General features: G+C 36.7%; 2 protein-coding genes across 2 annotated transcripts; both read right to left on the minus strand.

Moving 5' to 3' along the window:
• Positions 1-252: 252 nt before the first annotated feature.
• RPL26L1 (ribosomal protein L26 like 1) lies at positions 253-5,821 on the minus strand. The gene is made up of 4 exons (XM_015818708.1): positions 5,753-5,821; positions 3,821-3,993; positions 3,029-3,169; positions 253-430 (listed from the first exon to the last, which is right to left on the minus strand). The coding sequence occupies exons 2-4, from the start codon at positions 3,986-3,988 to the stop codon at positions 302-304; spliced, it is 438 nt and encodes a 145-aa protein (XP_015674194.1). The 5' UTR covers positions 3,989-3,993; positions 5,753-5,821; the 3' UTR covers positions 253-301.
• A 3,857-nt stretch (positions 5,822-9,678) lies between these two features.
• ERGIC1 (endoplasmic reticulum-golgi intermediate compartment 1) lies at positions 9,679-26,785 on the minus strand. The gene is made up of 8 exons (XM_015818716.1): positions 26,723-26,785; positions 26,235-26,329; positions 23,914-24,038; positions 20,157-20,261; positions 17,095-17,155; positions 15,605-15,705; positions 14,391-14,513; positions 9,679-9,939 (listed from the first exon to the last, which is right to left on the minus strand). Exons 1-8 carry the CDS (start codon positions 26,752-26,754, stop codon positions 9,832-9,834), a joined length of 750 nt encoding a protein of 249 aa, XP_015674202.1. The 5' UTR covers positions 26,755-26,785; the 3' UTR covers positions 9,679-9,831.
• Positions 26,786-26,990: the final 205 nt, after the last annotated feature.

Consider the following 26,990-nt stretch of genomic DNA (forward strand, 5'->3'; position numbering starts at 1 on the left):
TTTAATTTAAATGATTTGAAAAATAGCCTTGGAAGTTAGTCTAATAACATAGTTTTCACTTTCAATCATGAATTCCCCGCTACAAATTTTCTGCAATAAACATACTACCAGCATCACAGGAAACGCTAGTATGGCCAAGCATTTCTCTATATCCATGTATTATCTATAATCTACATCTTTTTCTAGTTTGCAATATATTGCTTTTTTGTTACTATGTTCAAGTTATAAAAGTTGTAAAAACAAGAATACTGATACAATACAATTTACTGAAATTTTAATGGATCTGACAAAAAAGTCCATTTTATTCTTGCATCTTCTCAATTGTTTCTTCCTTGTATTTTCCTTTCTCTTTTCCAACTTGGCGAGACTTCGCTTTGCGTTCCAAAATCTTTTTGCGATCCTTGTCCAGCTTTAATCTTGTGATCACCACCTATGGAGTCAAAGCAAATATTTATATTTTTTTTCCTTAAATTTTTCAAGGCACCTCAGTATGAATAATTCACTACATTAAGTTATTTTAGCACAGAATAGATTTGTTGCCCATTTTTTAAAATGTTGCAGTTATGCCCTGCATTATAGCTTGTCTCAGAGGTTGTTCCTTGCTTTCTTTTCAGCTTAATTATCCTAATCGGGACCAAAATTTCCATTGCTGTGCAAAGCAATTGTTAGGTAAAACACCACTGCACCTCTTAGCAACAGCAGTTTTGGTTACCCTACTTATCATCCCATTAGGCAAAGACTTCTCTTCTGCCCTGCTGCCCCTTCAACTTCCCCACCTGTCCTTTTGGCCACCCTGCATTCTACTGTCTCCGCTGTCTTTCACTGTCTTCTTTCCCCTACTGAGGTGGCATGGCAGATAGTAGGATGCTTGCCTTTCTGCCCTTTTGATTGCCCTGCACTTCACTGCCACCACTTACCATGCCACTCATACCAATCTATGCCATCTTTTCCCACTGCTGAGAAGGCACACCTGGCCAGGTTTCTAAGAACTGAAAATAATGCACTTGATGGAAAGCTAAATTAAGTGAAATGCAGAAGTGGATCAATATTTAGTCGAGGAACAAAACATGGAAATAATGAATCCAAACAAAGTCACATAAAAGACAAGAATACATTATTTCTTTTGAAGAATTTGAGCATGTTAATGGTCTGGAACTAACAAATTTCTCAATTATGAATTTCTTAGGGAATGTAGGGAATGATTATTTTCAACATCTGATGACCATATAAGAGATTTATTCCAAATTTTTATTATAAAGTACGATTCCAAGAAGTAAAAAAAAAAGAATGACACAAACCATATAAACTGACAGTTCATTTAATAAACAAGTCATAACTATTTTAAACAATGCTAACATTTTTAGAATATAGCAGTTCTTAAAATGTTAGGCTTGCGCAGTTCCTGGAATACTGCAGTAATAAATTTACTGTTTCTACTCTTCCTATTTTATCACAAAAGACCAAAAATAGTGACATTTTTTGTAAGCTTATTGTTACTCTCCTGCTGTTATTTGAATCATGTATTCAGTTTCTTATAATGGGATTTGAATCAGATGACATTAGTTTACAGATTCAGAAAAATTAGCAATACAAGGATTTGGTTAAAAATATGTCGGTGCAATGAGGGCACTATAATTTCTATAAACAGAAATAAATTAACAAAAAATATATTCTTGCTGCCCTTTCTCACCCACACAAGCATCAAGAGGCAGAACATATTAGTCAGTTTGTTCCTTTGGTAGAAATTCTGCCTGCTGCCTTTTGGATACAGTCTCATCTTATCTGATTCTTACTAACTACATTTTCTAGGAATAATATACTGCTAATAAATTAAGTCAAGAAAACACAGCAGCACGTTCTTCAAAACAAATTCAACATAAAAAAGAGAAAGCCTAAGACATAAAATGTTACCACCAGCCCCTTTGGGGGAAATCTGTTTCTGGTGACTTTAGACATGTATTTGCAACAGTATGGAACTGGTTTGTCACTGCCTTCTTTGGGAATGTTTTTTCAACTTATAGGTCTAATTAACACCCCTGGGCTTTCTTGATGGTGGTACCATCCAAATACTACCCAAGACTTGCTTAACAGAGAACTTTAATTTCAGAACTTAGTACAGCGGCTCCCAACCTTTTCTATACCCCGCACCCCTAGAACGCGCTTCTGATATATTCTCGCACCCCTTAAAAAAGTTCGAAATAACGGCAACGAATTATGCATATACACTATAATTTTGAAAAACCAAGTTTTTGCACCCTCTGGAATATCATCTCGCACCCTCGGTTGGGAACCCGACTTAGTATGTACAATCATAAATCCCAAGTAGACTAACTGTCTGACTAATACTAAGAAAATTGCTTTAGAGAAATTAACAGTTGTTCTACACCAGCTTTGTGAAAGATAGATGCCATAATTACAAGTGATCTTGCACATATGAACTTCAGAATTCCTAGCCAGCAAACCCTTGTTGAAAATATAGGGGAAGGTTAATTTATCCTACTTCTATTAAGAAATGGCCCAGGAAATAAGGTTTAGTTAATGGTAGTAGTAGTTCTCATCACAAAAAGGGCCTTTGTCTGAAACACACTTTTTAAATAAAGAAATTATAAATGTAAAAAGTTACATTTTACAAGCCATTTCTGAGAGGGATGATAACCAAAATAATCTCTAGAAATTAAATAATGGTCTAAACCAACTTTATTATCTTTCTTCCATCTGCTCTTTGCCTTACACAATCAATGTTTATGCAAAATCAAGGATTGCTGGCAAAATATGTAAATGTTGGAAACAATTTCAATTTTGGCATTTTCTTTCTTTGTTTAGCAAAGGGAGAGCAAATGAACACGTCCATCTTCAGTGATCTAATTTTTGTCCCAAATTTTATTTGATTAAAAACATTAAACAAGCCCGTATTATAGTTTATTATGCCTTTGTAAACTTTCTATTTCAATGCATTCGTTTTTGAAATTAGTAATTAACATTATATAAGTATAAAATGTGTGTAAATAATCATCTGATTAAAACTCACCTTACTAGGGTGAATGCCCACATGTACAGTTGTGCCATTAGCTTTCTCACGCTGTACACGCTCAATGTAGATAACATACTTCTTTCTATATACCTGGACTACTTTGCCAATCTGCTGTCCTTTATAATGGCCCCGAACAACCTAGAAATAAAGGTATCTCTGTTATTCTTTAAATTATTACATTTTAATAGCATGAAGTGCAAGAATAATTTATGAATGATCCTAGCATCTTAACATGATTTCATACACTCTTAATATAGTAACCACACTAGTTGTAGTTGTGAAGCAATGAAGACTTGAACACAAGAATACTGTATGCTTTAGATGGAGCAAATGTGTCACCCCGTTTACTGTTCCTTAAAGCAGTTATGACTGTGAGAGATAGTGGAAGCTAGGAATGGAATGGAAGAGACCACAGGTATAACCAATAAAGATACAAGGGCTGAGTCCACTAGCAGTCTTAACATAGCAAATTAAACCAAGCTAACAAAAAACCTGGGAAGAAAGGTTTTAACTCAAGAGACTCCGCTGTAATGAGTTCACTATAAATGAATTTAAGCTTTCTCTGCTGAAGTTCCTGTCCTATGTAACATCCAGATAGCCCCAACCACCTTAGCCTCCCAGAAGGCTGTCAAAATTTAGGTCTTCCCCAAGTAGTAGAGAAGCTGAATTTATGTGATTTATGGACTCATTATGTACCGCTTTTGGTTATTTTTTCCCCTTGTATTGTATTAGTTTAATTGCTTATGGATTTCATTATTATTCATAGAAGAAACACAGAGCTTCACATACTTGAACTTCATCGTCCTTTCGGATGGGCATAGAGCGAACGTTGTACTTCTGCCTCAATTCTTTGGACAGGGGTGAAGACATGATCTTCCTCCGAATGTGAGATGGAGCATTGAAGTGCCGTTTGCGATTCTTGCTGCGATCCGAAGTCACAAATGGATTGAACTTCATTTTGACTGGAGAAAACACACATTATATAATTAAGTATTCATTGAGAAATATATTAAGATTGCAACTGCCATACACGGGCTGCCAGTTTGCTTCCAGGCGCAATTCAAGGTGCTGATTATCACTATTAAAGCCCTTCATAGCTTTGGACCAGGTTACTTAAGGGACTGTCTTCTCCCAGTTGTTTCTACCCATCCAATTTGGTCCAGCAGGTTGGGCATGTTACAGGTCACATCTGCCAAGGAATGCCAGTTGTTGTGAACCAGGATAGGTGCCTTCTCCGCCATAGTTCCTGACCTCTGAGTATTTTCTCTTCAGGAATCAAGATGAACCCAATCATGTTGACCTTTCATAAGATCATGAAGACTTGGTTGTGTGCCTGGGACTCAGCATCTCAAGTGAGTTAAAGTGTGCCCTTTTGTTGTCTGTATTAACATCCATGGCAATAGTTCTAATTGGCCAATTATATCTATACCGATATCTAAACTGATTTTGTTTCTACATTTTAGGATGTATGCAATCCAAAATCACTTGAGATGGAGAGCTATAAAATCAAATAATTGTAAGAACAACTAGGCAGATATAATTGTAGTATTTTTTAGGCCAAGAGTATATTATTGTCAGAATGTATAGGCAACATCACCTATATCTATGGGAATTCCAAGCTACTTTTGCATTCTGGACATAAGGGTGGGGATATGACAACTGAATGCCAGTTTATAAAACATACACACATTTTATTTCTTTCCTCCTCTAACAATGTCCTACAATATGCTTTTTATATAGGTCTGAGATTATGAATCTTCAGCGTAGTATTTCTAAATACCAACATAACCAATAAAACCGTGAGAGCTTATAGTCCTGGCAGGTTGTATATTTTTACCTACAATAAATAACCTTTTCCCTAGGTATATTTGCCATTATGTCTCTTAAAGTAAGTAAAAAGTTCAGTTAGTAACCTGAAAACAAAGAACGTAACTGTCAAAAAAAATTCCTGTCAAAACTGTCAAAAAACAGAAGTACTCTTAAAATTCCACCATGTTCACAATACCTCTTTCTTTGCCAACTTATGTAAGATATTAACTGAAATATTGCAACAGTCATAACGATGCCCAAATAAATAATTTTAACGCTTTCATTACGGGGACTATAAAGAGCTCTTTTCTCCAATATCAACCCCCAGGGGGAGATTTTTAGCGGGGTTTTAAAAGTAATTTTAAATTGACACAGGCCAAATCCAATATTTCATTTTAATTGTTTTAAATTGGGGTATTTTTGTATTTGTCTTTTATCAGGCTGTCAGCCGCCCTGAGTCCGTAAGGAGAAGGGCGGGGTACAAATTCAATTAATAATAATAATAATAATAAAAAATGGAAAACGGCAAGCCACCTCCGAACGATTTTAAGTGACTGGTCTAAGCTCTCATCTTGCCGAGGCTGAACAACAGCCCTCGAGTCTACACTGTCATTCAAATAAGACACTAGCAGCAGCTTGAAGACAACACGCCCCAGCAGCCTCCACCAGGGAACAGATTTTACGGGGCCCATCAGATATTAGTAGCCCCCCCCCCCAAAGCAGCGAGAGATCGACGGGTAGAAGGGCCGCCGCAGAAATGACGTTCTGAAGTTTCCACTGCTTAAAATACAGGAGCGGCAACGAAAAGGCTCTCCACTTTTTGCATTTCTTCACCAATCACAACGGAGAATCTCCCGCCAACGAACGGATGACGGCGGATTACAAAAGTCCACTCCTCCATTTAATCCTTACCTGCAGCTTAATCGGCGATGGCCGCCCGGAAAGAGCTTGCTCCTACTTCCGCCGGTTCTAGTGAGCGTTCCTCGAGGTCTCGCGAGAATTGCCTCATCTCTGAGAACGTTTGAATAGAAAGATGTGGGTCGGCGCCACCTTGCGTCCATATGCAAAGAAGTAATAGCAAGTGGTGCTGGGCGTCTCAATTCCTGTATTATCAACGCATTTTCCCCACCTTTTTGAATCAGGCTCAGATCACATTCGCCCGTTCGTTCTTTCTCTTTCCATTCGCAAAAGCCGCGTCCTACTTATTCATTCAAGTTAAGGCAGGGGTAGGCAACCTTGGCTCTTTTATGACTGATGGACTTCAACTCCCAGAATTCCTGAGCCAGCATAGCTGGCTCAGGAATTCTGGGAGTTGAAGTCCATCAGTCATAAAAGAGCCAAGGTTGCCTATCCCCGAGTTAAGGTTTTCACTCATTCCATTGTTCCGTCGCCCATTTCTTTTGACTGTCCCCTCGTTTGAACGTCCCCCATATATAGGACGCAAAGTTTCAGAAAAAATTCTCATTGGAGGGGGTGTGTGTGCGCGCGCGCGCGCTTTGTTTTGTTTTAGTGGTGGTGAAATGGAAAAGACCGCAAAAGTAAAGAAACAGCAACGACCCCTCTCAAATTGCAAGGCATTTTTAAGTGATGCTGTGCGTTTGAATTGGATCGTATTTACTATGCATGCTTTCCTCTTTGGGAGCGAGAAAAGTTTGAACTGGATCCAAGGAGGCAAGCGTGCAGTGAAGGGACTGTACAAATAATGCATGATTACTATAATACAGACTTGGCATGAGTTCTTGCCTAATTCCTAGGAAAAGCTCCCCTGCATTTTCATACAGATTTTAACCAAGAATGAAAACGGAGATGATTGACAGAGACTAGGATACATGAGACTAGGAATGTTCATTGATAATTCCCCGACTAATGTAAAGGCATCATACATTGAACAAATTAACTTCTCTTAAAAGTGGTACTTAAAAACACAACATGTAACTAACGTTTTCCTGCAGAATTAGCATTGAAATACATGTTGTTCTCCCAATATAGGGAAATCTAAAACTCACTGCTACTCTAATAGACATGTTATTTGACTCAATCACACTACTGCATGAGTTCAAAAACAAAATAAAGGAAATTTAGCAAAAAAGAGATCTCAATGGGTCTTCTTAATATTAGGTGTTCTATTTTTTTTTACTTAAGCCAATATTCTGTTGATTTAGCATTATCTTGCATTTATCTTTTTTTCTTAATGATAAAAAACAAAATCTGAAGCAAAACAACAATGCGACAGACAAAACCTTCCACCTCAAAAAGATTCATCTTCATTTCCACAGGAGAAAAGCGTAGGCAATCAGAAATGACTATGTGTACATTATTTTCATGTTTTTACAAATGGAAAAAATGTATAAAATCCATGCAAATAGTACAAAATCCATCAGAACAAAAATAATTTCTTAAGGAAAAATTGTGGGAATTTCTAAATGTTTTACAGAAAATTCAAGAAAGAAAAGATAAAAAAATCAGTAAGAATTTCAAGATAAGAAAAATACATTTTCTATACCTGCAACAAAGTAAAAATAGACATGTTGGGCAAATTGGAGGAGCATGCATTTCTACAAGTTTGTCCCACTGAAGTAATGGGATTTACTTCCAAAACAAAGAACCATAGAACAATAGATAAAGGATTTCTGGCCCAAAGCAGTTTAATCAGAGCATATTGATTTGATACTTTCAAATTTTAAAAGGTCACCCTTAAAAGATCACACATATTATTCTGACAGGAAATAATGACTGTTTCCAAACTGTAGTATCAGTAATCTTACTGTTTCTTTTTAAGGGTACAGAAAAGCTAAAGAATACATCATTTGCATCCATCTTAGGTGATTATAAAATGTAAAAAGCATTCCCAAATTATGAGTCATGCTGTATATCAAAAGATTTGTAGTTATGAAAATTGGTGGGTTCTATTGAAAGTCCCTATAAACCAATGCCAACATCATATAAAAATTATTAACATGCACAATATTTGCCTTATCATTTTGTCTTCCTACTCCCTGCAGAATGGAATAAAAAATTATTTTATACTCAGAACAGATACAGAAGAAAATGTTCACGTACAAAATGTGTTTCTTTTATACAGTGTGGTACCTATCTCTTAAGAATCAGCAAAGTAGAAATTTCTTGGAAATTAACATTTCAAAGATGAGCATCTTATTGTGCAATGACTTGACTTCCAAAAGATAAAGACAACTTCCTGTATTTTCAGTATTTATGGAAGACATTCCTCTATTTTAACATGATGCTCTTCTAACCTATTGGAGTATTGACCAATTGGAGTGTTGTCTTCATCACTTTTCTTTTAGATTAAAAATGTTGACCTAGGCAGCTGAATGATCTGTATTTCAAAAAGTAAAAGAGAAATCTCACAAATACAAAAACATATAATCTGCCTTGTTTACAAATGAGACTTATATATACTCCTTATTTTTTCTAATTGTTTCTATTTTTTTAGGCCACTTCTATTATTGATTAAATATTGTTGGAAATAAGTACAAATATTTCAACCTTCCAGAAGAATAAAAGTATTACTATCATCTTTCTGCTAACTGCTAGAGAATCAAATCCTGGGAAGATTAAACCTTTTAAACCAGAGGTCTCCAACCTTTTTGATTTGGCAGCCCGGAAAGGGAGGCAGGCACCGCTACATGTGCACTAGCAAATGGCTAGCGCTGGAGGGACGCTATGGGCAACACTAGTGCTGGTGGGATACTCTGGGGCGGAGCGGCGCTAGCGCCGGCGGGATGCTTGGGGCGGCGCTAGTACGGGTGGGATACTTGAGGGCAGGGCGATGCTAGCGCTGGTAGGATGCACAGGGCAGCGCTAGCGCCGGTGGGACACTCGGGAGTGGGGCGGGACGGCGCTAGCTCCAGTGGGATGCTCGGGGTGGCACTAGCGCCAGTAGGAAGCTTGGGGGTGGGGCGGCACTAGCGCTGGCGGAATGCTCAGGGCGGCGCTAGCGCGAGTGTGTAGAGGTGAGTGCATGCACAGGTTGCGGACCCGTTTTAAACGATCACCCAGGAAAAGTTTCTCAGCTGCCAAAAAGATAACAAGTTCACAGGTTCTTGGTTTCTATTCAACTGGAAAATACATAATGCAAAAAGATCAATACACTGTTCTGAACACCTGGGTTATTTTTTTTTAAACAAAATGAAATATTGTTTAAATATTGAAATCAATATTATTGTTCAGTAAAAACAGTACAGGTAGTCCTTAAGTTACGATCATAATGGAGCCTGGTCATCACAGTCATAAATCGTGAGTCGTAAAACAAATGCTGTGGTCATAAAGCAGCCACTACGGTCATTAAGAAAACACCATGGTCATTAAGCAAACCAGTGGTTCACTATCAATGCAGTTTTGCCAAAAATTGAAAATAACTTCCAGTTTTTGCCCCAAGTCATCATAAATGCAGTCATGTGACTATGGATGCCACAAATTGCTGCAAATGTGGCCGTGTCAACAAGTGCCCAAAGTTTGGTCACCTGAGTGCAGGGGGGGGGACCCTATCATTGGAACTTTGAATATGGGTCATAAGTAGCCCCAAAGTAGATGTGTTGTAACTCCAAACAATTGCTAAATGACTGGCTGTATGTTGAGGACTACTTGTGCTGTATGATTGTCGAGTTCTGTAATTCTTGGATAAAATCTGAGTTACATAACTAAAAATCTTGATCCGAAGTCACCTTTTGAGATTTCAAAACATAATTATACCAATTAGATCTGTTGGATCTAATCTTAAATCATAAATGATAATAAACTTCAAAAAACATTAATTGACAATGGTACATATAAAACCACATTCCCTTGCAAATGATGCTAACTTTCAAAGACTATGATTGGTTGTTTGGGAGGTTTATTTCTTTCTGCACCCTTATGTTTCCAACGGCTTGTGTAACATTTGTCAACTGAAATGATACGAAGAAAAGTCGATAGCTGTGGGCTTTTTCTTGTATGCTTCTTCACACACAACTAGGCTGAAGACTGCTTTGTTACTGCATCTTTCCTAGTTGGATCTTCTTCCAGGCTTCAGAGGCTGTAAAAATGCAGGAGTCAAGAATCCCAGCCACAGTAAATGTTCCACCAATGATGGCACAAATCTGAAATGAATAAAGAAGAAGGAAACATTGAGCACTGTTTGCCTTCCCTGTCCTCCCCTCCAATTTCCTTCCCCACAACCCTCAGAAAGATCTCCTCAGGCACACTAGATGCAGTTAATGTAAGTTTAATCCATGAGCTAAATAAAAATTTGAGCCTTTTCTTAAATACAGTATAAAACTCCTTAGTGTTGTGGCTGGTTTTTTTTCTGAATTCTTTACATCTTAATAAATATTCCTCTTTAAAAATTGGGTGCTTCTTAACCCTTCTTCTACCTTTCATCTCATCCTTCCTGGTTACATTAGAATCACATTGGGTTGAGATCATGTCATTTTAGTACAGTATAGCATTAAGGATCTTCCCAACTAATCACCCCATTCATGAAGTAAAATATACTGGGGTGACATTTGCTTCCCATTCTGCCTTCCTCCATTCCTTTCTTCCCTCTGTTGTGGTTGCTTCTAGTTACAGTTGTTTAGTGCTGTTCAGATTATTTTGAGTAGCATTCTTTAATCACTGTTTTAGGAGTATATCTGACTAAACTCAGTGTGCCTTACTCTGGATATACATGTATAGGATTTCGGCAATGCGAGACTATTATCCTGTGAACATTAGCTGTCAGTGGCTTCAATGGACTTTACTTCTGGATGGACATTATAGCAGCCTTCTTCCAACTGGATGCCCTCCAGATATGTTGGCCTCAATCCCCTTAACTGGCTGGGCATTATGCTAATTGCAGCCATCAGGACACTAAGTTGGGAAGGATGCTTTATCTTTTTGGGCTACATACTAAATTTGACGAAAACATTATTATTCTTGTACACAGGACATGTAATACTGAGATTGCTACCTAAAAGAATAATTATTCCATTGCGAAGGGAACTAGGAATAAGATTACAGGTAGTCCTCGATTTACAACAGCTTGTTCAGTGATCATTTGGAGTTATAACTGCACTGAAAAAAGTAACTTATGACCGTTTTTCACACTTACAACCCATATCATGTGATCAGAATTTAGACTCTTGGTAACTGACTCATATTTATGACGGCTGCATTGTCCAGGAGGTCATATGATCCCCTTTGGAACCTTCAGACAAGCAAAGTCAATAGGGAAGTCAAGTTCACTTAACAACCATGTTGCCAACTTAACAACTGCAGTGATTTACTTAACGACTATGGCAAGAAAGGTCGTAAAATGGGGCAAAACTCACTTCACAAATGTCTCACTTAGCAATATAAATTTTGGGCTCAATGGTGATCGCGACTACCTGTATATAGAACTTCAATAGCAGTAACAGAAGCAGTGGGGGAGGAATTGTTAATTTCTGTGTGTATTTTCCATTCAGATATTTGTGTCCAATGAGCTCAGTGACATGGAAATATGTTTCCGTGAAAAAAGAAATAAGTTAATGCATTTTTTCAAAGCATAGCTAAAATTCTGGGAAATAAAAACCACAGAAAGAAATGGAAGAAACTGATCTCTTTACATTTTTTTTCTTTTTGCAAAGTAAAATGTTTTTCCCGACTACTCCTCTTAGTTCATGTACCCTGCCTTCTACCAAAAGTGATGCACAGTTACTTTTTAGGGAATATGACAGCAGAATGAGTTAGGTAACTTCAACCAATACAAATCAGCTGACCCAAGAGGTTTTAAACCACAAGATGGGAACGGAGAAAGACTTGATGCATCGAAGCAGGAAAGTATGACTTCACATTTCTAAACATAAGAAAAATATAATTCCACTTCTATTTAAAAAATGAAACACCCCCACATACAGAGCATTCTCTGAACCTGTAGAAACAACTGGATTTCTTAGGACAGCCACCATTTCACTTCAACAATTAATGAGCTAGGACATTTATTACACAAAATGTCACTATCCCATGATTATACGACAGTCAATAAACAGGACAAGGCCAGAAGAATACTCTGAACTGTGTGAAGACGTGAGTCACAAAAAATGTAAATAATGTCCCTAGTTCCTCTTATAGTGAGCCAATGAATAATTTTTGTGTGAGCCAGAAGGCTATAGCCCTCTCCACAATCATGAAAACTCCAATTCAACTCCAGGTCAATCATGATGCAGTAGGGACTTGGAACAGCAAAAATGGTAATGGTCTGGAGAGTAACTCTGCTAGGTTTGAAAGGCCTAAGATAATATTTGTCTGAAATGGTATAGGGTTTCCTGCCTGAGCAGCGGAACTAGAAGACCTCTAAAAGCAGCGGAACTAGAAGACCTCTAAGGTCCCTTCCAACTCTATTGTTGTTGTTATTATTATTTGTCCTACGACAAATAATAATAGCCTACTCTAGTTTTTGTCCTAGCAAAGAGGCTGGTTATTTCAACATAACAGAAATGCAAGGACAATATTTACAAGAAGAATTTCTAGTAATAATAGAAAAAAGGCTGGTATCACTAAAGCACATATGAACAGGCATTATCCCTTCCATGAAGATCTTTAGACTTAAAGCTGGAACATGATTGTTTGTTGACTTCATACTCTGTCTATTAGCATTAGAAAACAAGCCAAGATGTGAGAAGTTCAATTGGATCCCGGTGCCAAAGAAGCAGATTCAGAAAAGGAAGAATGCTAAAATAGGTAAGCCGCTATTAACATATAGAACAGATCAGAAACCAGGACAAATGGGCAAATGACAAGCCTTATGATAAGGAATAGGAAAAGAGCACTAAAATAAAAAGCCAATCGGCATTCAAAGGTTCCACAAATTACAACAAAAGAAGAACTGAAAACACAAATTTACATTTACTTTTCTGTTTTGTACTGAATGATGTATCGGAATAGTGTGTAATATGTGGCCCTCCAAGATGCTGTGTAACTACAGTTCCATGAAGTCATGATTTCATAACGAACAAACTGCATTTCTCTCTACTGTATTAGCATAATGTATTAGCATAATGAGATATAATAAACATAATAAAGATATAATAAAGAAAAAGAATGTTTCACTACAGTACATACAACCATAAAAGAGCTTGCCAATTAAGGTTATATGTCATGATGATCGTAAATTGGGTTGGTCACATGACCGTTCATATTTTATGACCATTTTTGTGGCCGTCATTATGAAAACACAATATTTGTAAAACAAACACTCAAAAACATCTCCCTTTTTATGATTCTGTAATCCCTTAATTTAGGGCAGAGTGGATGGAATTGAGTGTTTACTGGCCAGATGCCCTTCCTGATGCCACGCAGAGTTCACAGCAGATATTTTTTTCTTTGCGTCCCAGGAGAGAAACATCTACCAGCACCTAGGATTGAACTCTCAACCTTTTGAGTGTCTTCACCACTAGGCCACCACGTCGCTCCACCTATGGTCATTAAACAAGTGATGCAGTCATTAAGTGAACCCATTGTTCATTATAATGGGGTTTTGCCGAAAACTGGAAGTAACTTCCAGTTTTCGGCAAAACCACTAGAAAATGTGGTTATATGATTGCAGTGTGCTGCAAACGGTTATAAATACAGTAATGTTGCTGAGTGTCCGAAGTACGTGGAGGGGGAAACCAGTGGAACTGTGAATCTGGATCCTAATTCCCTTTTTCTAGGTAAGCTGCAATTCTGTTAAGCGACCGGACATAAGTCAAGGATTACCTGTACAAGAAAGCATAGCTGGGCAATTCCCTGATATAGTGCAACTTCTTGCTAATTTGATTTTTTATGTTATCAGCCACTATTTATATCTCCACCCAATGCAAAGGCTGGAGAACAGAAGATGCTAATTTGTTGTATACATTCTGACAACTCTGCCATGACTGAAGGAAGAAGCTAAAAGTAAGTTAACTAAACGTTAAAGCTAAGTGGAGTATGAAACACTCTTTCAAACTCTTACTTCATTACACTGGAATCCACCTTAAAACATACAGTTTGGATGGAACTATAAAATGGACGATCCCATCTGGTGCAACAAAAGGTTTCCTTGAAACTAGCAATTTCAGCAGGAAGATGTGGTATTGGGGGGAGGGAGGGGGAGGGGGAGGCAAAGAAAACATCAGATATGTGCAGATATTCCTTGAGAACAAATATACTGTAGATGAATTCAATATTACAATATTAGAATTCTAGCATTCTAAGGCAGGATTACAGTGTGTGATGAAAATAAAATCTTTGCATACTAGAGATGATGTTTGAGAATATAACTATGGCAATACAAGTTTGAGAATCTTTTACAAAATGCTACATTAAATGTTACAACATTAAAATCAAATTTAAAAATCCACAATTTAACCCCTCCCCCTACACTCCCCACTCCATGTTTCAGCCTTTAGGCCAAAGCATCCAGTACCTCCCCATTTTCCTATCTGAACCATTTTCTGTTTTCTGGATGCGTCTGGGAGAGTTCAGCATTTTAGCTCTTTTCTGACTTAAATCTCTAGCATATACATTCAGCTTATGAATCGGCAAGGACAAGAGGGTAACAGTAATTTACCGTCGTGATAAATCTGTACAAAGGCTGTCGTCTTTCTGTGTACTTCACTGTAATAGGGCTCAAATCATAGCGAAACCAAATGGCTGGAATAATGCGCCCTGTGTGGCTATATGCTACGTATTCCTAAAAAAGAATAGAATAAATATATATATAAAACAGACACCTAAGAAGTCTGCATGCACCTACCCACTTTCCCCTAAGATACTGATAATCTGTGAGATGATTAATGGAATCCAGATTTAGTTAACTTTAAAGAGCAGGCCCTTCAAAATAATTTGGACTTAAACTAGTAATGATTTTTATGATACTAATTTCACAGGGCCTACTCCACATATGACTACATCTTGATCTAACTCAGTTATGGATATTACAAAACTAACACCTCTTGTGCAGTAAAGTAGCAGTTACAACTTTCTGGGCTATGAGAGAAAATCAATGTTTTTAGAGCCTGTGATTTTAAAGTAGCTTTTTAATTCCTGAAGTTCAAAAGGTCAGAAACTTCAATTGAAGTGAATATTAAAAAGATCTTGAGAAACAATGAAAGGAATAGGAATAATAATTTAAAAGAATTCAGAACATAGCATTATGAAGTCATGTAGTAGGAAATCTGTGTAAAAGTAAATTCTTTTATATGAGATTAGCAGGGTTGAAAAGAACTATAGGAATGTTTAAACAGGAATTTTTGTAAAAGGAAGCAAGTATCCTGGGCAGAGAAAAATATACCTAAGGGATAGGAAGGATCTATCTCAAAATCCATTAATCCAGCCATGCCTTCAACTATACAAGACAGTTACTCACAAAGCAGGAAGCAATGACTGGTCAATCAATTTATAGCCTATGTCAATTTATCAAGTATTCATATATCTATCCTTTTCCCACGTTAATCTGCAAATAATATTTTTCATTGCATGGAGTTGAAAAATATATATTTGAATATTCATATCTAAGCACATCTATGGGGTTGGGTGTGTTTTTGAACTGTAAATTGGGAACTTTGAAAAACAGAATTTTCCATTCTTATCAGATTGACTGACTGAAATACATTCCAGTTAAATACTTCGACCTTACTTTTTAATTTTCTTTTTTCTAATCTTCCAGGAGAGGGAGCTATTTGTATTGTTTAAACAAATTCATATTGAAAGAGCAACAATGGATACAAGACTGGAAAATAATATTAAATCAAGACTTTTTAGAAAGGGATGTAATAACTTTACCTTATTGGCTACAGTATATTGGTATGAGTAGCGCTGTTTGCCACTCATGTCTTCATACACAGTAGGAACAATCTTCAGTATATAATCGTGAGAAGCAAGGGCTGTGTAAATAGAATATACCTCTTTTTTGAGAAACCAAAAAACAACAACAACAGAAGTGCTGTTCGGGCGTATAGATTTCAAAGTACTGGTCTTGAACCTGGATTAATCCATTCTGAATTAATTTCCAACTGAAAATAATACACACTTAATTGTCCTAATTTTTCCTCAATATATAAGAATATATCTAATCCTTTTTTTTGTGGATTGCCAGATGCTTTTACACATTCAATAATTTTTCCAGTAAAACAAAAATCTAATTTCACCAGATATTGAAATATTATTCCAATTTGCAACTCTCAATCATCATATACATTAGAAAGTTTTCAATACTAACGTAATTTGGAGATGGTATATAATTTTCCATACGTTCAGTCTGACCCATTTGAAATTCAAATAACTTTTTTTAAAAAAAGCATTACATTTATGTCATGGGTCATATTACTACCAATGAAGGGTCATCATATTTAAAGTTGAAGAAATCATCTGACTGTTTGAGAGGAAGCTGGATAGATACATCATGGGGTTTTGAAACATAATCTCATAGCAAAGATAGAAATTCTATAGGACAGGAACTAGTCTTTCAGTAATAGCTAAATGGAATAATGTAGTTCCGAATTACAGTTACCTTAAAGTAGTCTAATTTATTACCTCCTGTAAGTAAATACAGAGGAAGGAAATGCCAAGCAGAAAGATGTTGGCAAGGACTAGACTCATTTCCTGATATACATGATTCTTAAAACTTTGCATCTCTTTGCACCAACTCTTTTTATCTTTGTTTCTTTCCTTCCAACATACATGGACATACATGGAAGTTTTGCAAAGGTAGATCTGTGTAAGACTGTAGTGGCAAAATATCAGAAGGTGTCTGACAGCATCTTTTCTGGTTAACTAATTTTATTAAAAGGCATAGGTTTTTGGAAATTGCAGCTAACCTCTGAAGGTCAATCCAACAAGTCTTCTGAAGTTGCTCTTAAAGACAAATTTATAGTATCTTCTTCAGGTATCAGATATCTCTAAGAAGCCACAGTAATCAACAAACCCCTGGCTGCAGAACCCATCACTAATATAAAACATCAAGAGACCAATTTTTCCCAACCTGGTTCTGTTCAGATGTACTCATGTATAATTCGCAACATGACCAAGTAAGTCACTAGGCTGTCTGAGAATTATGTACTGCCTTCAAGTGTTTCTGAAGACTATTACACTGAAGAAAGCTGTTATAGATAATTGATCTGGACCTCTTTTACAGCCAGTGTAATCAAGTCTGTCCATCCCAAATTTATTTCATTGCTTAAGACCACCAATGATACAAATTAGTTTTGTAAGGTTCTCCAATTATGAATTCTATACTAATACAAGATAAGTTAAACACCACAAATTGTACATACGGTTTGAACTGAGTCTGTCTGTTCCCCCTAGTGCATTGAATGCTCCATGAATGTTCGGGACCTGAAGAGACAAAGACCACAGAATATATTTTTGCATTAAGTATGTGTTTTTCTGCTCTCCAAAGACAAATAAAATAATCCTTAAACAGAGATTAGAAGAAGAGGAAGTGAAAGGGAAGAAACCTCTTCAATTTTCATACAGTTTTATATTGATGTCATCATTCCTCCTTACTCAGGAACAATTTTTTTTTAATTTCCAGAAATCTTATAAACGAAGTATCTTAAAGCAATCGAAGCATCTCAACATATCTACAATACTTGGCATATATTAGCTAATTTTATAAAGTTAAATTCTGAGCATACAACGGTAAGTGAAGTATCAAAGAGTTTCACCAAACTTCACTAAGATTTTTTTAAAATGAAAATGATTAAAAAAATATCAACTTTGATTAATTAAGGTTTCTAAGTCTTGTGCTTTACACAAAAGCAACAACTGACATAAGGGTAACACTTATAAAAGGATGGTGCAGCTGGTTTTCTAAAGAGGCATTCAAATTATTAACACTCTAAAAGATTTGCCCTGCACCAAGTGGCACAGCATCTACTGAAAGATTATGCAGAAACATGACTGCAGCTCTGTTTTTGACAGAACTTCATTCATAGATGTGTCATCCGAACAGCTCATTGAGAAGCAGCATTTAAAAAAAACAACCCACAGCTAATGCCAAGTTATGAGCTCAGCCAATCCATTACACTACAAAGACAAAACACTTTCATGATCTGGACTGAAATATAAAACCAGTGAGAAGATCGATTTAGTTTCAAGTTTGAGGATACCAATTTTAAGGCAGTTGCCTTTTTTCGAGCCCGAGAACATTCCAAGAACACCAACTGGAAATGAAAAGACACAATGAAAATCCTTAACCTCGCAACACATGGACAGATTCAACCATAGTTTCATTGGAAAACTGTGAGCATCCTAGACCAAGATAAATCCAAAAACACTAGGGAAATTCTGGAAGATTGGTATTCAAACAAATCAACCATTAATAAACACATAGAGCTAAACCATATGTACACACCATTCATATTAGACAATAAAAATCCAAGAAAGAAATGAAAAGACCAGTATAATGTTCTCTGGCAGCCAACAGGGATTGATACTGACAAACAAAAAGAAAAGAATACCCTAATCAAGAAATGCAATGATAAAAGCTCACCCCCACCAATACTGACAGGGCAAGCTCCTGTATAAAAACAGAGGAAGCCCCACACTCACAAGCAATGGTGATGTTACCTAGTCAGATAATGGAACATCTGCAAGCAAAAAACCAATTAAGAGAGCATCAAGAACTTCATCGTTGAATCCTGAGCAACATATATTAACTTCTTTTCATATTAGTCTATGTTGCACTGATCAGACTGCACCACTTTCTTTTTTTTAAAAAAAATATATTTTATTGGATTTTATATGGGTAGGGAGACTGCACCACTTTCAATACTGTGTCCAGTTCTGTCACCAATGATGTTGAGGAACTGGAAAACATGCAGAGGACAGCAACAAAGATGCTAAGATTCTTGCAGGCTAAATACTACAAAGAGTTATTAAAGGAATTGGGTGTGCTTCATGTAAAGAGAAGGGTAGGGGAAGACATGATAGCAGTTTTCCAATACATGAGGGGAGGTCACAAAGAAGATTTATTCTGTATAGCACCTAACAGTAAGACAAGAAACAAGGGATGGAAGAATTACAGACAGATATCCAAACTTGAAGTAAGGAGGAATTTCCTCATTGTGAGAGGCACTAAGCAGTGGAACAGCCTGCCTCCTAAACTTATGGATGTTTCATCACTGGAGGTTTTCATGAAAAGATCAGACAGTCATTTGTCTGGGATGGTCTGAAGATTCCTGTCCTGGACAGGAGTAGACTAGAAAACCTCCACGATCCCCAGCAGTTTAGCTTTACTACTGCGTTACCAAGTTTACTTCTCTTTCTGGACTTATCCTGATATAAGATCCGCAATCCCGAAGCTCTGTGTTGCAGATTGTGCAATGTTTCCCAACCTGTCATTCTCTAACTATGTTAGGAATGGAACTCCCAAAACTTTGGGAGTTGCACTCCAATCAGATCTGGAAGATGCTAGCTTGGGCTAGGCTGAGATAGAGCATAAGTGAAGATATGTCTTGTACTACACTTAGATATAATCACATACCAAATAAAAATACTCAATATCCTTTTTTATCTTGTAGCACACCCATCATTTATAGAGAAGACAAAGTGTTATAAGCCCCCAAGTCTTCCATTAGTCATAACAAAGAGCACAAACTGTTGAAAACTATTATGGAAACTACGTGTGAAATAAAACATTCACAGTATCTATCCAAATATATTGTTGCCACTGCATTCTCCCCCCCTCCCCCAAAGGTACAAAAAACTATAGTGAGTCACCACTGGCCATCAATGCAATTAAAGAACTCCCACAGATAAGCAATTCCTGGGGAACAAGAAGAATAGGAATCAATAACCAAACAAATAATTCCAAACTGGAGCTTTTATAGTTTAAAGAATAAACCTGACTTAATACTAGCAAGGCCTATTTTTAACAGGCTGCAAAATAACATTCAGAAAGCATCCTGTTACATAAAATTATGTTTTTCTCATTGAACTAACTTGTTTCGTTTTCATTTCCGACCAATCTTTCTTTTCAATTGTAAACATAGATCACATAATTGCATCAGATATTCCTAGCAGTTGTTTCTAGCAGACAAAAGAGACATGCACAGATGAGCTCATTCTTACTGGCTGTGTTGCACAAGTTGGCAACTCCTTGCCATTTACAAACAAATGGATTTCCATCTATGTAGTATGCATACGTTGGTAAGCACCATCCCATAGCTGGAAAGGAATTGACCATACATAGCCTTTTTTTCTGATGCATTTACTTGTCACAAGAGAAATAAATCAGCGTATCAGATTGAATAGAAATGCCTTGCTTTTTGCTACATACAACTATTTAACAAGATGGAGAACCTTCTTGAGAGCTGTAGTTCTCGGAACTCACCTGAAGCTTGTCGCCGAAGGACAATTTGTGGATGACATGGGTCATATCAGGATTCTGAGGCTGTGCAGTGGCACTATGTGTTGACATATGAAAATTCCCTGGAACCTAGAAGAAAGCAAAGTTCAGTTTCTGTTGTGCTTAAAATCATCAGCAACCAATGTCTGATGTGTAATTTAAAACTTCAAAACACTTATAACACCTGGAAGATGCAGGCTAAGCCATGCCTGGAAATGCCTGAAATGCTTATACCAGTGATGGCGAACCTTTTAGAGACCGAGTGCCCAAACTGCAACCCAAAACCCACTTATTTATCACAAAGTGCCAGGGCTGCATCAGCATTGTGGTGCCCTTAGGGGGGGTGGCCCACTAGGTGTGTGTGGCTGCAGTGGTCACGGCAGACTGGGTGAGCGTGGCCGGGGCCATTCCCTCGCCATCTTCGGGGCATCCCTGGGGGGCCAACATCGCTTGCTCGCTCACTTCCTGCCCTGTCACTTCCAAACGCCATGTGCTCGCTACTCTGACGAACTCTGCTGGGGCAGTGGCACGGGTGCCCACAGAGAGGACTCTGAGTGCCGCCTCTGGCATGCGTGCCATAGGTTCGCCATCCCTGGCTTATACAATTAAGTCCCCCCTTTAAATGTTCATAATTATAATTTAAGAGCAAAAAACAAAACAAAGCCCTACACTGGATTCTTGCAACTAGTCAACAAAGAAACTAGCTAATATGAAAGAACATTGTAAAGAAAATAATAATCATATTCTATCGAGAAAAATATTTACATGGCAAAATGAGCAAGAGGGATTGCATACCATTTTTAGGCATATTCTAACCTGAATTAATAGGCAGTACAATTTCATAGCCTGTGGTGCAAACAGGAGGCATGAGTTGGCTGTACATCTTGATTTTACCAACAACATGCTACACGCTCCTTTTCCTCCACCCTGTGGAGTCACAGGTGGCCTTATATGGCTGAATTATCTAATGCCACCACACCCATCCTGAGAAGCAGGTCTGGTTTTTCATGGCTGCTAGCGAGTGAAACTTTGGCTCTACTCCCATCCTGAGAACTGAATATCCTCACTCTTTAACATCAGGATGTTTCTTCCCATCAGGGTGTCATTCTTTATTAGCTAAGAGGTCCTTGGAATAGAAGGCAGTATTGTACTGCATTAGGCTACAGTTCTTTGCCCTGTGCCAGAGGATACAATGTTTTGATGAGAAAAGAGAAAAGGCAACATGAAGATTTGTTATGCTCTTCAGAAAGACAGAATCAACTCTAAAGCACTTTAAAATTCCACATTAGCAATAATCCTATCGCTGATGAACCAAAAACTGAATCTATCAATAGAGCACTATTTCCTCTTTCTGTCATGCTCTTTGCCTCAGTAAATACTATATCCCATTTTCTTTCCTATATTCCTTGAGAACTTGGCCTGCTGCATTTAGTCAAAATAAATGTCTAGTTTAATGGATTAAAGATGTGCCCTACAATTCATTATACAATACCCTTTCTAAAGTATTTGTTTTAATGCTCACAATTATAAAACTGCAGGAAGTATCAAAATTCTTTTAAAAAAAAAATTTTCCCCCTCTTTTCAGAAAGAACAAAGAATGTTTCTCCAGCGATGTCTGGTTGCATATGTACTTATGACAACAGAAAAACTGCAAGCTTTTTCTTCTAAATTGTTGATTTGTATGCACATCCCTGGGTAACAGTTCTAATTGTGATAGTGTGTCAGTAACAGGTTGTTGCTGCTGCTGCGATTTAAACTAGTCTTAAAATTAGTTTCATTTAATTATGAAATTATTATTATTATTATTATTATTATTATTATTATTATTATTATTATTATTATTATTATTATTATTATTATTATTATTATTATTATTATTATTATTAGAGTATGGGGTTGTTACAGTAGCTAGGAGACTACAATGCTACTGAAGATTAGTAATCTGGCTGCCTGTTTACCAGCTCTGTTAGGTACACGCCTGCACGTTTCTTACAGTGCACCACAAGCTAGCTTCGCACTAGAAAGAAAGACAAGTGCCTCTTCCTGCAGTGTCATTCAAGCCCCGCCTTCCCCAGAGCCACTTTGTAAATGGACATCACAACCAGGAAGGTTCAGAATTGGCAGGAATCTGACTGCCTGCACGGAGCACCAACTCGTCTCCTCACTGAAGTGGTACCTATTTATCTACTCGCATAGAACATGCTTTTGAAGTGCAAGGTGGCAGTGCTAGGGCTCAAACCACTGCAGCAGAGACCATCTCCAGTGTCATAAAGTCACTGAGCCACCATGCCTCTCCTTATGAAATCATGTGTACATATTATAGAGCGAAAAGTTGGGAGGAACCATCCAGAACATCAGATCTAACCCTGCTTAATCCACGAATCCAAATTAAAGCATTCCAGTCTAACCTTTGCTTGAACACACCCAGTAAAGGGAACCCCACCTTACATAAGCAACTGGTTCTACCATCAAATTGCCCTTACTGTTAGAGAGTCCTTTTTTCTTAATTAGTTTGTTGTTGATATTTATTATAACGTAAAGCAAAAACAGAGACAAATATAATAAGGGAGTAGGGGAAAGAAAAGAAAGGAGAAAGGTGTGCAAGGTAAGAGGTAGAGAAAAACAAGGGGGTGACTTCCAACTTTTTTTTTTCAGCGCAGTAGAGTACAAAATACAATTACAACCTCAACTTTTTGCTTTATCTTTTTAGCGAGTACTAGCCATTCCTATAAAAACAAATTAATCTAATCATCAATACCTAAAATCGGAGTTTCATTTTTTCCCCTGTTTACAGCATGAAGTCCAGAAGCAGTTTTCAAGTCTTCAAATGTAAGTTACAGGAAGTGTGCTTTCCTGTAACTTACATTTATGATGAACAGATCATGGCTTTTTTCCCTGTAATTTTTCAGATGTTTGAATGGTATTACTTTACTTTTCTTCAGTCTTCTCTTTTCATGTCTAAACATTCATAATTCCTCCAATTTACTCTTCACTGATGAACTATATTTCCCTCGTCTGACCTTATTCAGTTTGTCTGAATCTTGCAATGCCTAGACTTTAGACTGGATGGGTACCTAAAATAGGATCTGACTAATGCCCAATAAGCTGGAACTACTACTGGCAGTGATTTTGGAAAGTATATTTCAAAGTGGAATACAAAAATGAAAAGTGATTGTTCAAGATCAGCATGGAAATGAATGGTGTTTATTAGCAAGTTATTTCAAAAATATAAGGATGGGATATTTTCTTGCTAAACACTCCAACTGTTGCTTGAAACAGCAGAATGGAAAGTGTATTTAACTGTAGATTGCTTTATCTTATTGCAACATTCCATGGAACAGAGACATAAAATCAATTTTTTTTAACAAGAGTCTGATTTCCAGGAACCAAAGCTATATGAAAACTGTCGACTAGGGCACTTATTCAGGAAGAAGTTCCGATTTCATTATTTATTTCTGTAATACCTTCTTACTCTTATTATGATAAAGAAACAGTTGCAGATACCTACTGTATGCCATTAAGGGGAAAACTTAACACCAAACCTGTTTCTTCTTCATAAATGACAAATTTCATACCTCATTCCTTTACAATATGAGGGCCGCTTTAAACAGCTCTATGTCTTCCGCAGTGGTATATGAGCTAAATCATAGTTCTTGCAGCACATTGCACTCTCTAGACATACAAGCAGTTTCTTTTTCAAAGCGTTTCAACATTTCCCCTGAGTGGTTTCAGTTTTACTTGCCTTGTTGATGCTGAAATGACCCTCAAATCTGCATCCATCTCCATTATTCAGAGGAATTTTCATTGAGTTATCAATATGGCCAACTTCATGTCTTCCCATTTCATCTTGAATATCCAATCCAATCACTACAGGTCAAAGACCAGAGTCAAAAAGAGGAAGAGAGAATGTATTGTAAATGACTTAACACAAAGACATTCACTGTATCCCCCATTTTTATATAAAAGTGAAACTAGATAGAAAAATAATCGTCATTAAATATTTAATTTTCCCCTAGTTTTATGAACTCATAGAATTTAGTATTCTGATAACTACTACCAGAAGTAGTCAGTGCTAGAATGCAACTATCAACTCTTCTTTAGTAAGCTATGCCAAGCTTCTAGGATTTGATATGGCTCAATAGTGCTCCCCAAAGCATCTGGTCAGTTAACCCATTCAGAGAACTGAATAAATGGAATATAGCTTGTATTTCCCCAAAGCCTTTCTAATATAATTTTTTTAATTGTTTGTAATCTTTTTAAAATTGTTTTTGTTGTATTTTTGGGTTTTTTTTCTGTATTCCTTTTTGGTTTTTAGCTTTGTCATAAGACTCATGTATATGAGATGGGCAGCTATATAAATTTATCAAATAAATAAAGTATAATAATATTTATATTGTCTTGCTAGTACATTATGGGAGGAAAAGACAACTAAAATTTGGCTGTTCAGAGAATGAGTTAATAGAAAACGCTATATATCATCTCTGCCATTAGAAAACAATCTTCTTATTTTCAAGCTTAGGGACACCTAAGGTATCCACCTGATTATCTTGACTGAATCTTCTTCAGAGGCTATTCCATCAGTTCCTGTAGCCTTCTAATTTGGTAATGGCCAGAGTGCTGAACTAACTTGATCAACTCGTACCAGAGGTCCTTGAAAGTAAATAGTATCTTCTAAGGAATCTTGGATATGGACATCTCTACTGTATAGTGTTTTACTAGACGCCTTCCATTTTCCTTTGATCTCCTTTGAATTGGTTACATCTACTGGCACTCTTTACCATACTAATTTGAGATTGGAATTTTCTGGGCACAGAGATTTTTATAAGACTTTCCTTGTTTTTCCATGACAGCTTCCACATCCAATGCCTTTACAGATGTTGTTGTAATACTGCTTCTTGTCTTTTCTAATAGCTCTCTAGTTAAGTTCCATTCTGAGGTTTTGGTCTTTCTTGACTTTGGCGTCCCTTCTTGGCAATTTTCATGATTACCTTTGACATCCAATTTGCTTTCTGTATTTTTGGCAGTCTCCTTTCATTCATCTTTAACAACCTCTTTTAAGTTCATTCCATAATTCCTGTGGTTCTCCTTGAAAATAGTGGATATATGTTCAAGAACATGCCTCTCTCCCATTACACTATTGATAATAAAGCTGAAAAGATGATATATAAGATTCTCCTGGGAAGCTCTCTATCAGAGGAAGCAACATATGAACCAGTAAACTGCATTAAAAATAAGACATTTCTTTTTTTAAAAAAAATCACATCTAGGATCATACATAGCAGTATAGCTTGCCCCTCCTATAATTTTAATTCCATTAACATCTGAAAATGATTACTGTATCCTACTCAGTCATTTTGGGAATAGCTGAAATAAAAAAGGAGCTTATGCCCAAGAGATTTGTGTGAGAAATGTGTATTAATTGCTAAGATCTCCAGAAGCTGTGATACTTTAATACCTGATATAAATGATGCTTGTTTTCCCTTTCTATTTCCCTAGTAACTAATCGCCTTCCAAAAATTTAAGATGCACTTAGGAGGCCAGTCAACAAGCACAGCAATTGCCATCAGATCTATTCACTTCAGTGAACTTTGTGTTCTTCTCTCACAACAGAAGAGAGAAATCCAATGACATATGAGCTGGTGGTAGAAATTCTACTTAGAAAATCCATGCTCTTGCATCACTTGTAAAAATAGTTACAACCGCCTTACAGTCATTTTGAAACCGTTGTTTTTCATAAAAGCTCTTTGCCTAGTACTGAAAACATGAGATTATATGCCAAATTTGCTCTTCATGCCCTTTTTAAGAAAAGAGTGTTCAGTAAATATTTCTCTTTTCTGTTAAGTACCCTGTCATTTGTTACAGTGACAAGTACACTATTATCTAAATAAATATTTAGCAACACCAGAAAAGTCATTCATAAAAGCAAGAATATAATTTTACATAAAAAAATATTTTTTTCCAAGAAAAGAACAAGTATTACTCATAGGAATTTGAATGTGAAATATGAAACTAACATAGTTCTGCAATCACAGTTGTAAACTTAGCTGAATAAGGAAAACTCACATTCACAGTGTAGGCTTGGCAAGCTGATGTTCAAATTTACTTCTATTTTGCCTCCACTGTCTTTGTCTGGATCATCCACATAGAGTTCATTTACACTGCAAGGGAGAAGAAAATAGGTGGTGTCATTTTTAGGAGATATTAAAACAAGCCTTTATTTGAATGAAATATGCCAAAGACATTAGTATTGAAAGAGAAATAAACTTTGCTGTAGGACTGAGCTATACCGGTTCAGAAAAATAATTATACCACTCTTCAAAATACTCATGCTGTCTCTTTAGAACACATGCAGAATGCAGAACAACTGATCTAACAATAATTTCAAAGGAAACGTACTTAGGTTGAGAGAAAAGATGCACTTTTTTATGTGATTGTGCTAACTCTATTAAGTAACATGAAAGATTCCTAACGGCACAAATAAAAGTAGGTTGTAATCAGTTAAATAATAAGTACAGTGTGTACCTTCTCAATAAAAAATAAAATATACTCACAATGAATAGAAATCAGATTCAAGCTTAGACATGTTAATAATTGGGGAAGTTGATTCTCTTTCTTGGCTCCCAATTAACAAAACTATTCAAAATAGCAGTTTTTATATTAGATGACCAAATGTGAACAATTTGGTTCCAGGCCAGTTTCAATTTCATTCATTTAGGCTAAGTAAGTCAATTTTAAATAGATCTCCATTATTCAATTTTACAAATAAAAGGACATTATTTAAAAGTTGAAATGTGGCACAATTAATATTTTTTTTCAAAG

The sequence above is a fragment of the Protobothrops mucrosquamatus genome, unplaced genomic scaffold (assembly GCF_001527695.2).
Source record: "Protobothrops mucrosquamatus isolate PMUCROS unplaced genomic scaffold, P.Mucros_1.0 scaffold_141, whole genome shotgun sequence".
Classification (NCBI taxonomy): Eukaryota; Metazoa; Chordata; class Lepidosauria; order Squamata; family Viperidae; genus Protobothrops; species Protobothrops mucrosquamatus.

Excerpts from the sequence above, each read along its gene's own strand:
- ERGIC1 (XM_015818716.1), bottom strand. The coding sequence starts at position 26,754 with ATGTCTAAGCTTGAATCTGATTTCTATTCATT. Across the intron at positions 24,039-26,234 it reads GCCAAGCCTACACTGTGAAT|TGATTGGATTGGATATTCAA; the intron begins GTGAGTTTTCCT and ends TTTGACCTGTAG. Across the intron at positions 20,262-23,913 it reads GTCATTTCAGCATCAACAAG|GTTCCAGGGAATTTTCATAT; the intron begins GCAAGTAAAACT and ends GCTTTCTTCTAG.
- RPL26L1 (XM_015818708.1), bottom strand. The coding sequence starts at position 3,988 with ATGAAGTTCAATCCATTTGTGACTTCGGATCGCAGCAAGAATCGCAAA. Across the intron at positions 3,170-3,820 it reads GAAAGGACGATGAAGTTCAA|GTTGTTCGGGGCCATTATAA; the intron begins GTATGTGAAGCT and ends CTTTATTTCTAG. Across the intron at positions 431-3,028 it reads TGGGCATTCACCCTAGTAAG|GTGGTGATCACAAGATTAAA; the intron begins GTGAGTTTTAAT and ends TTGACTCCATAG.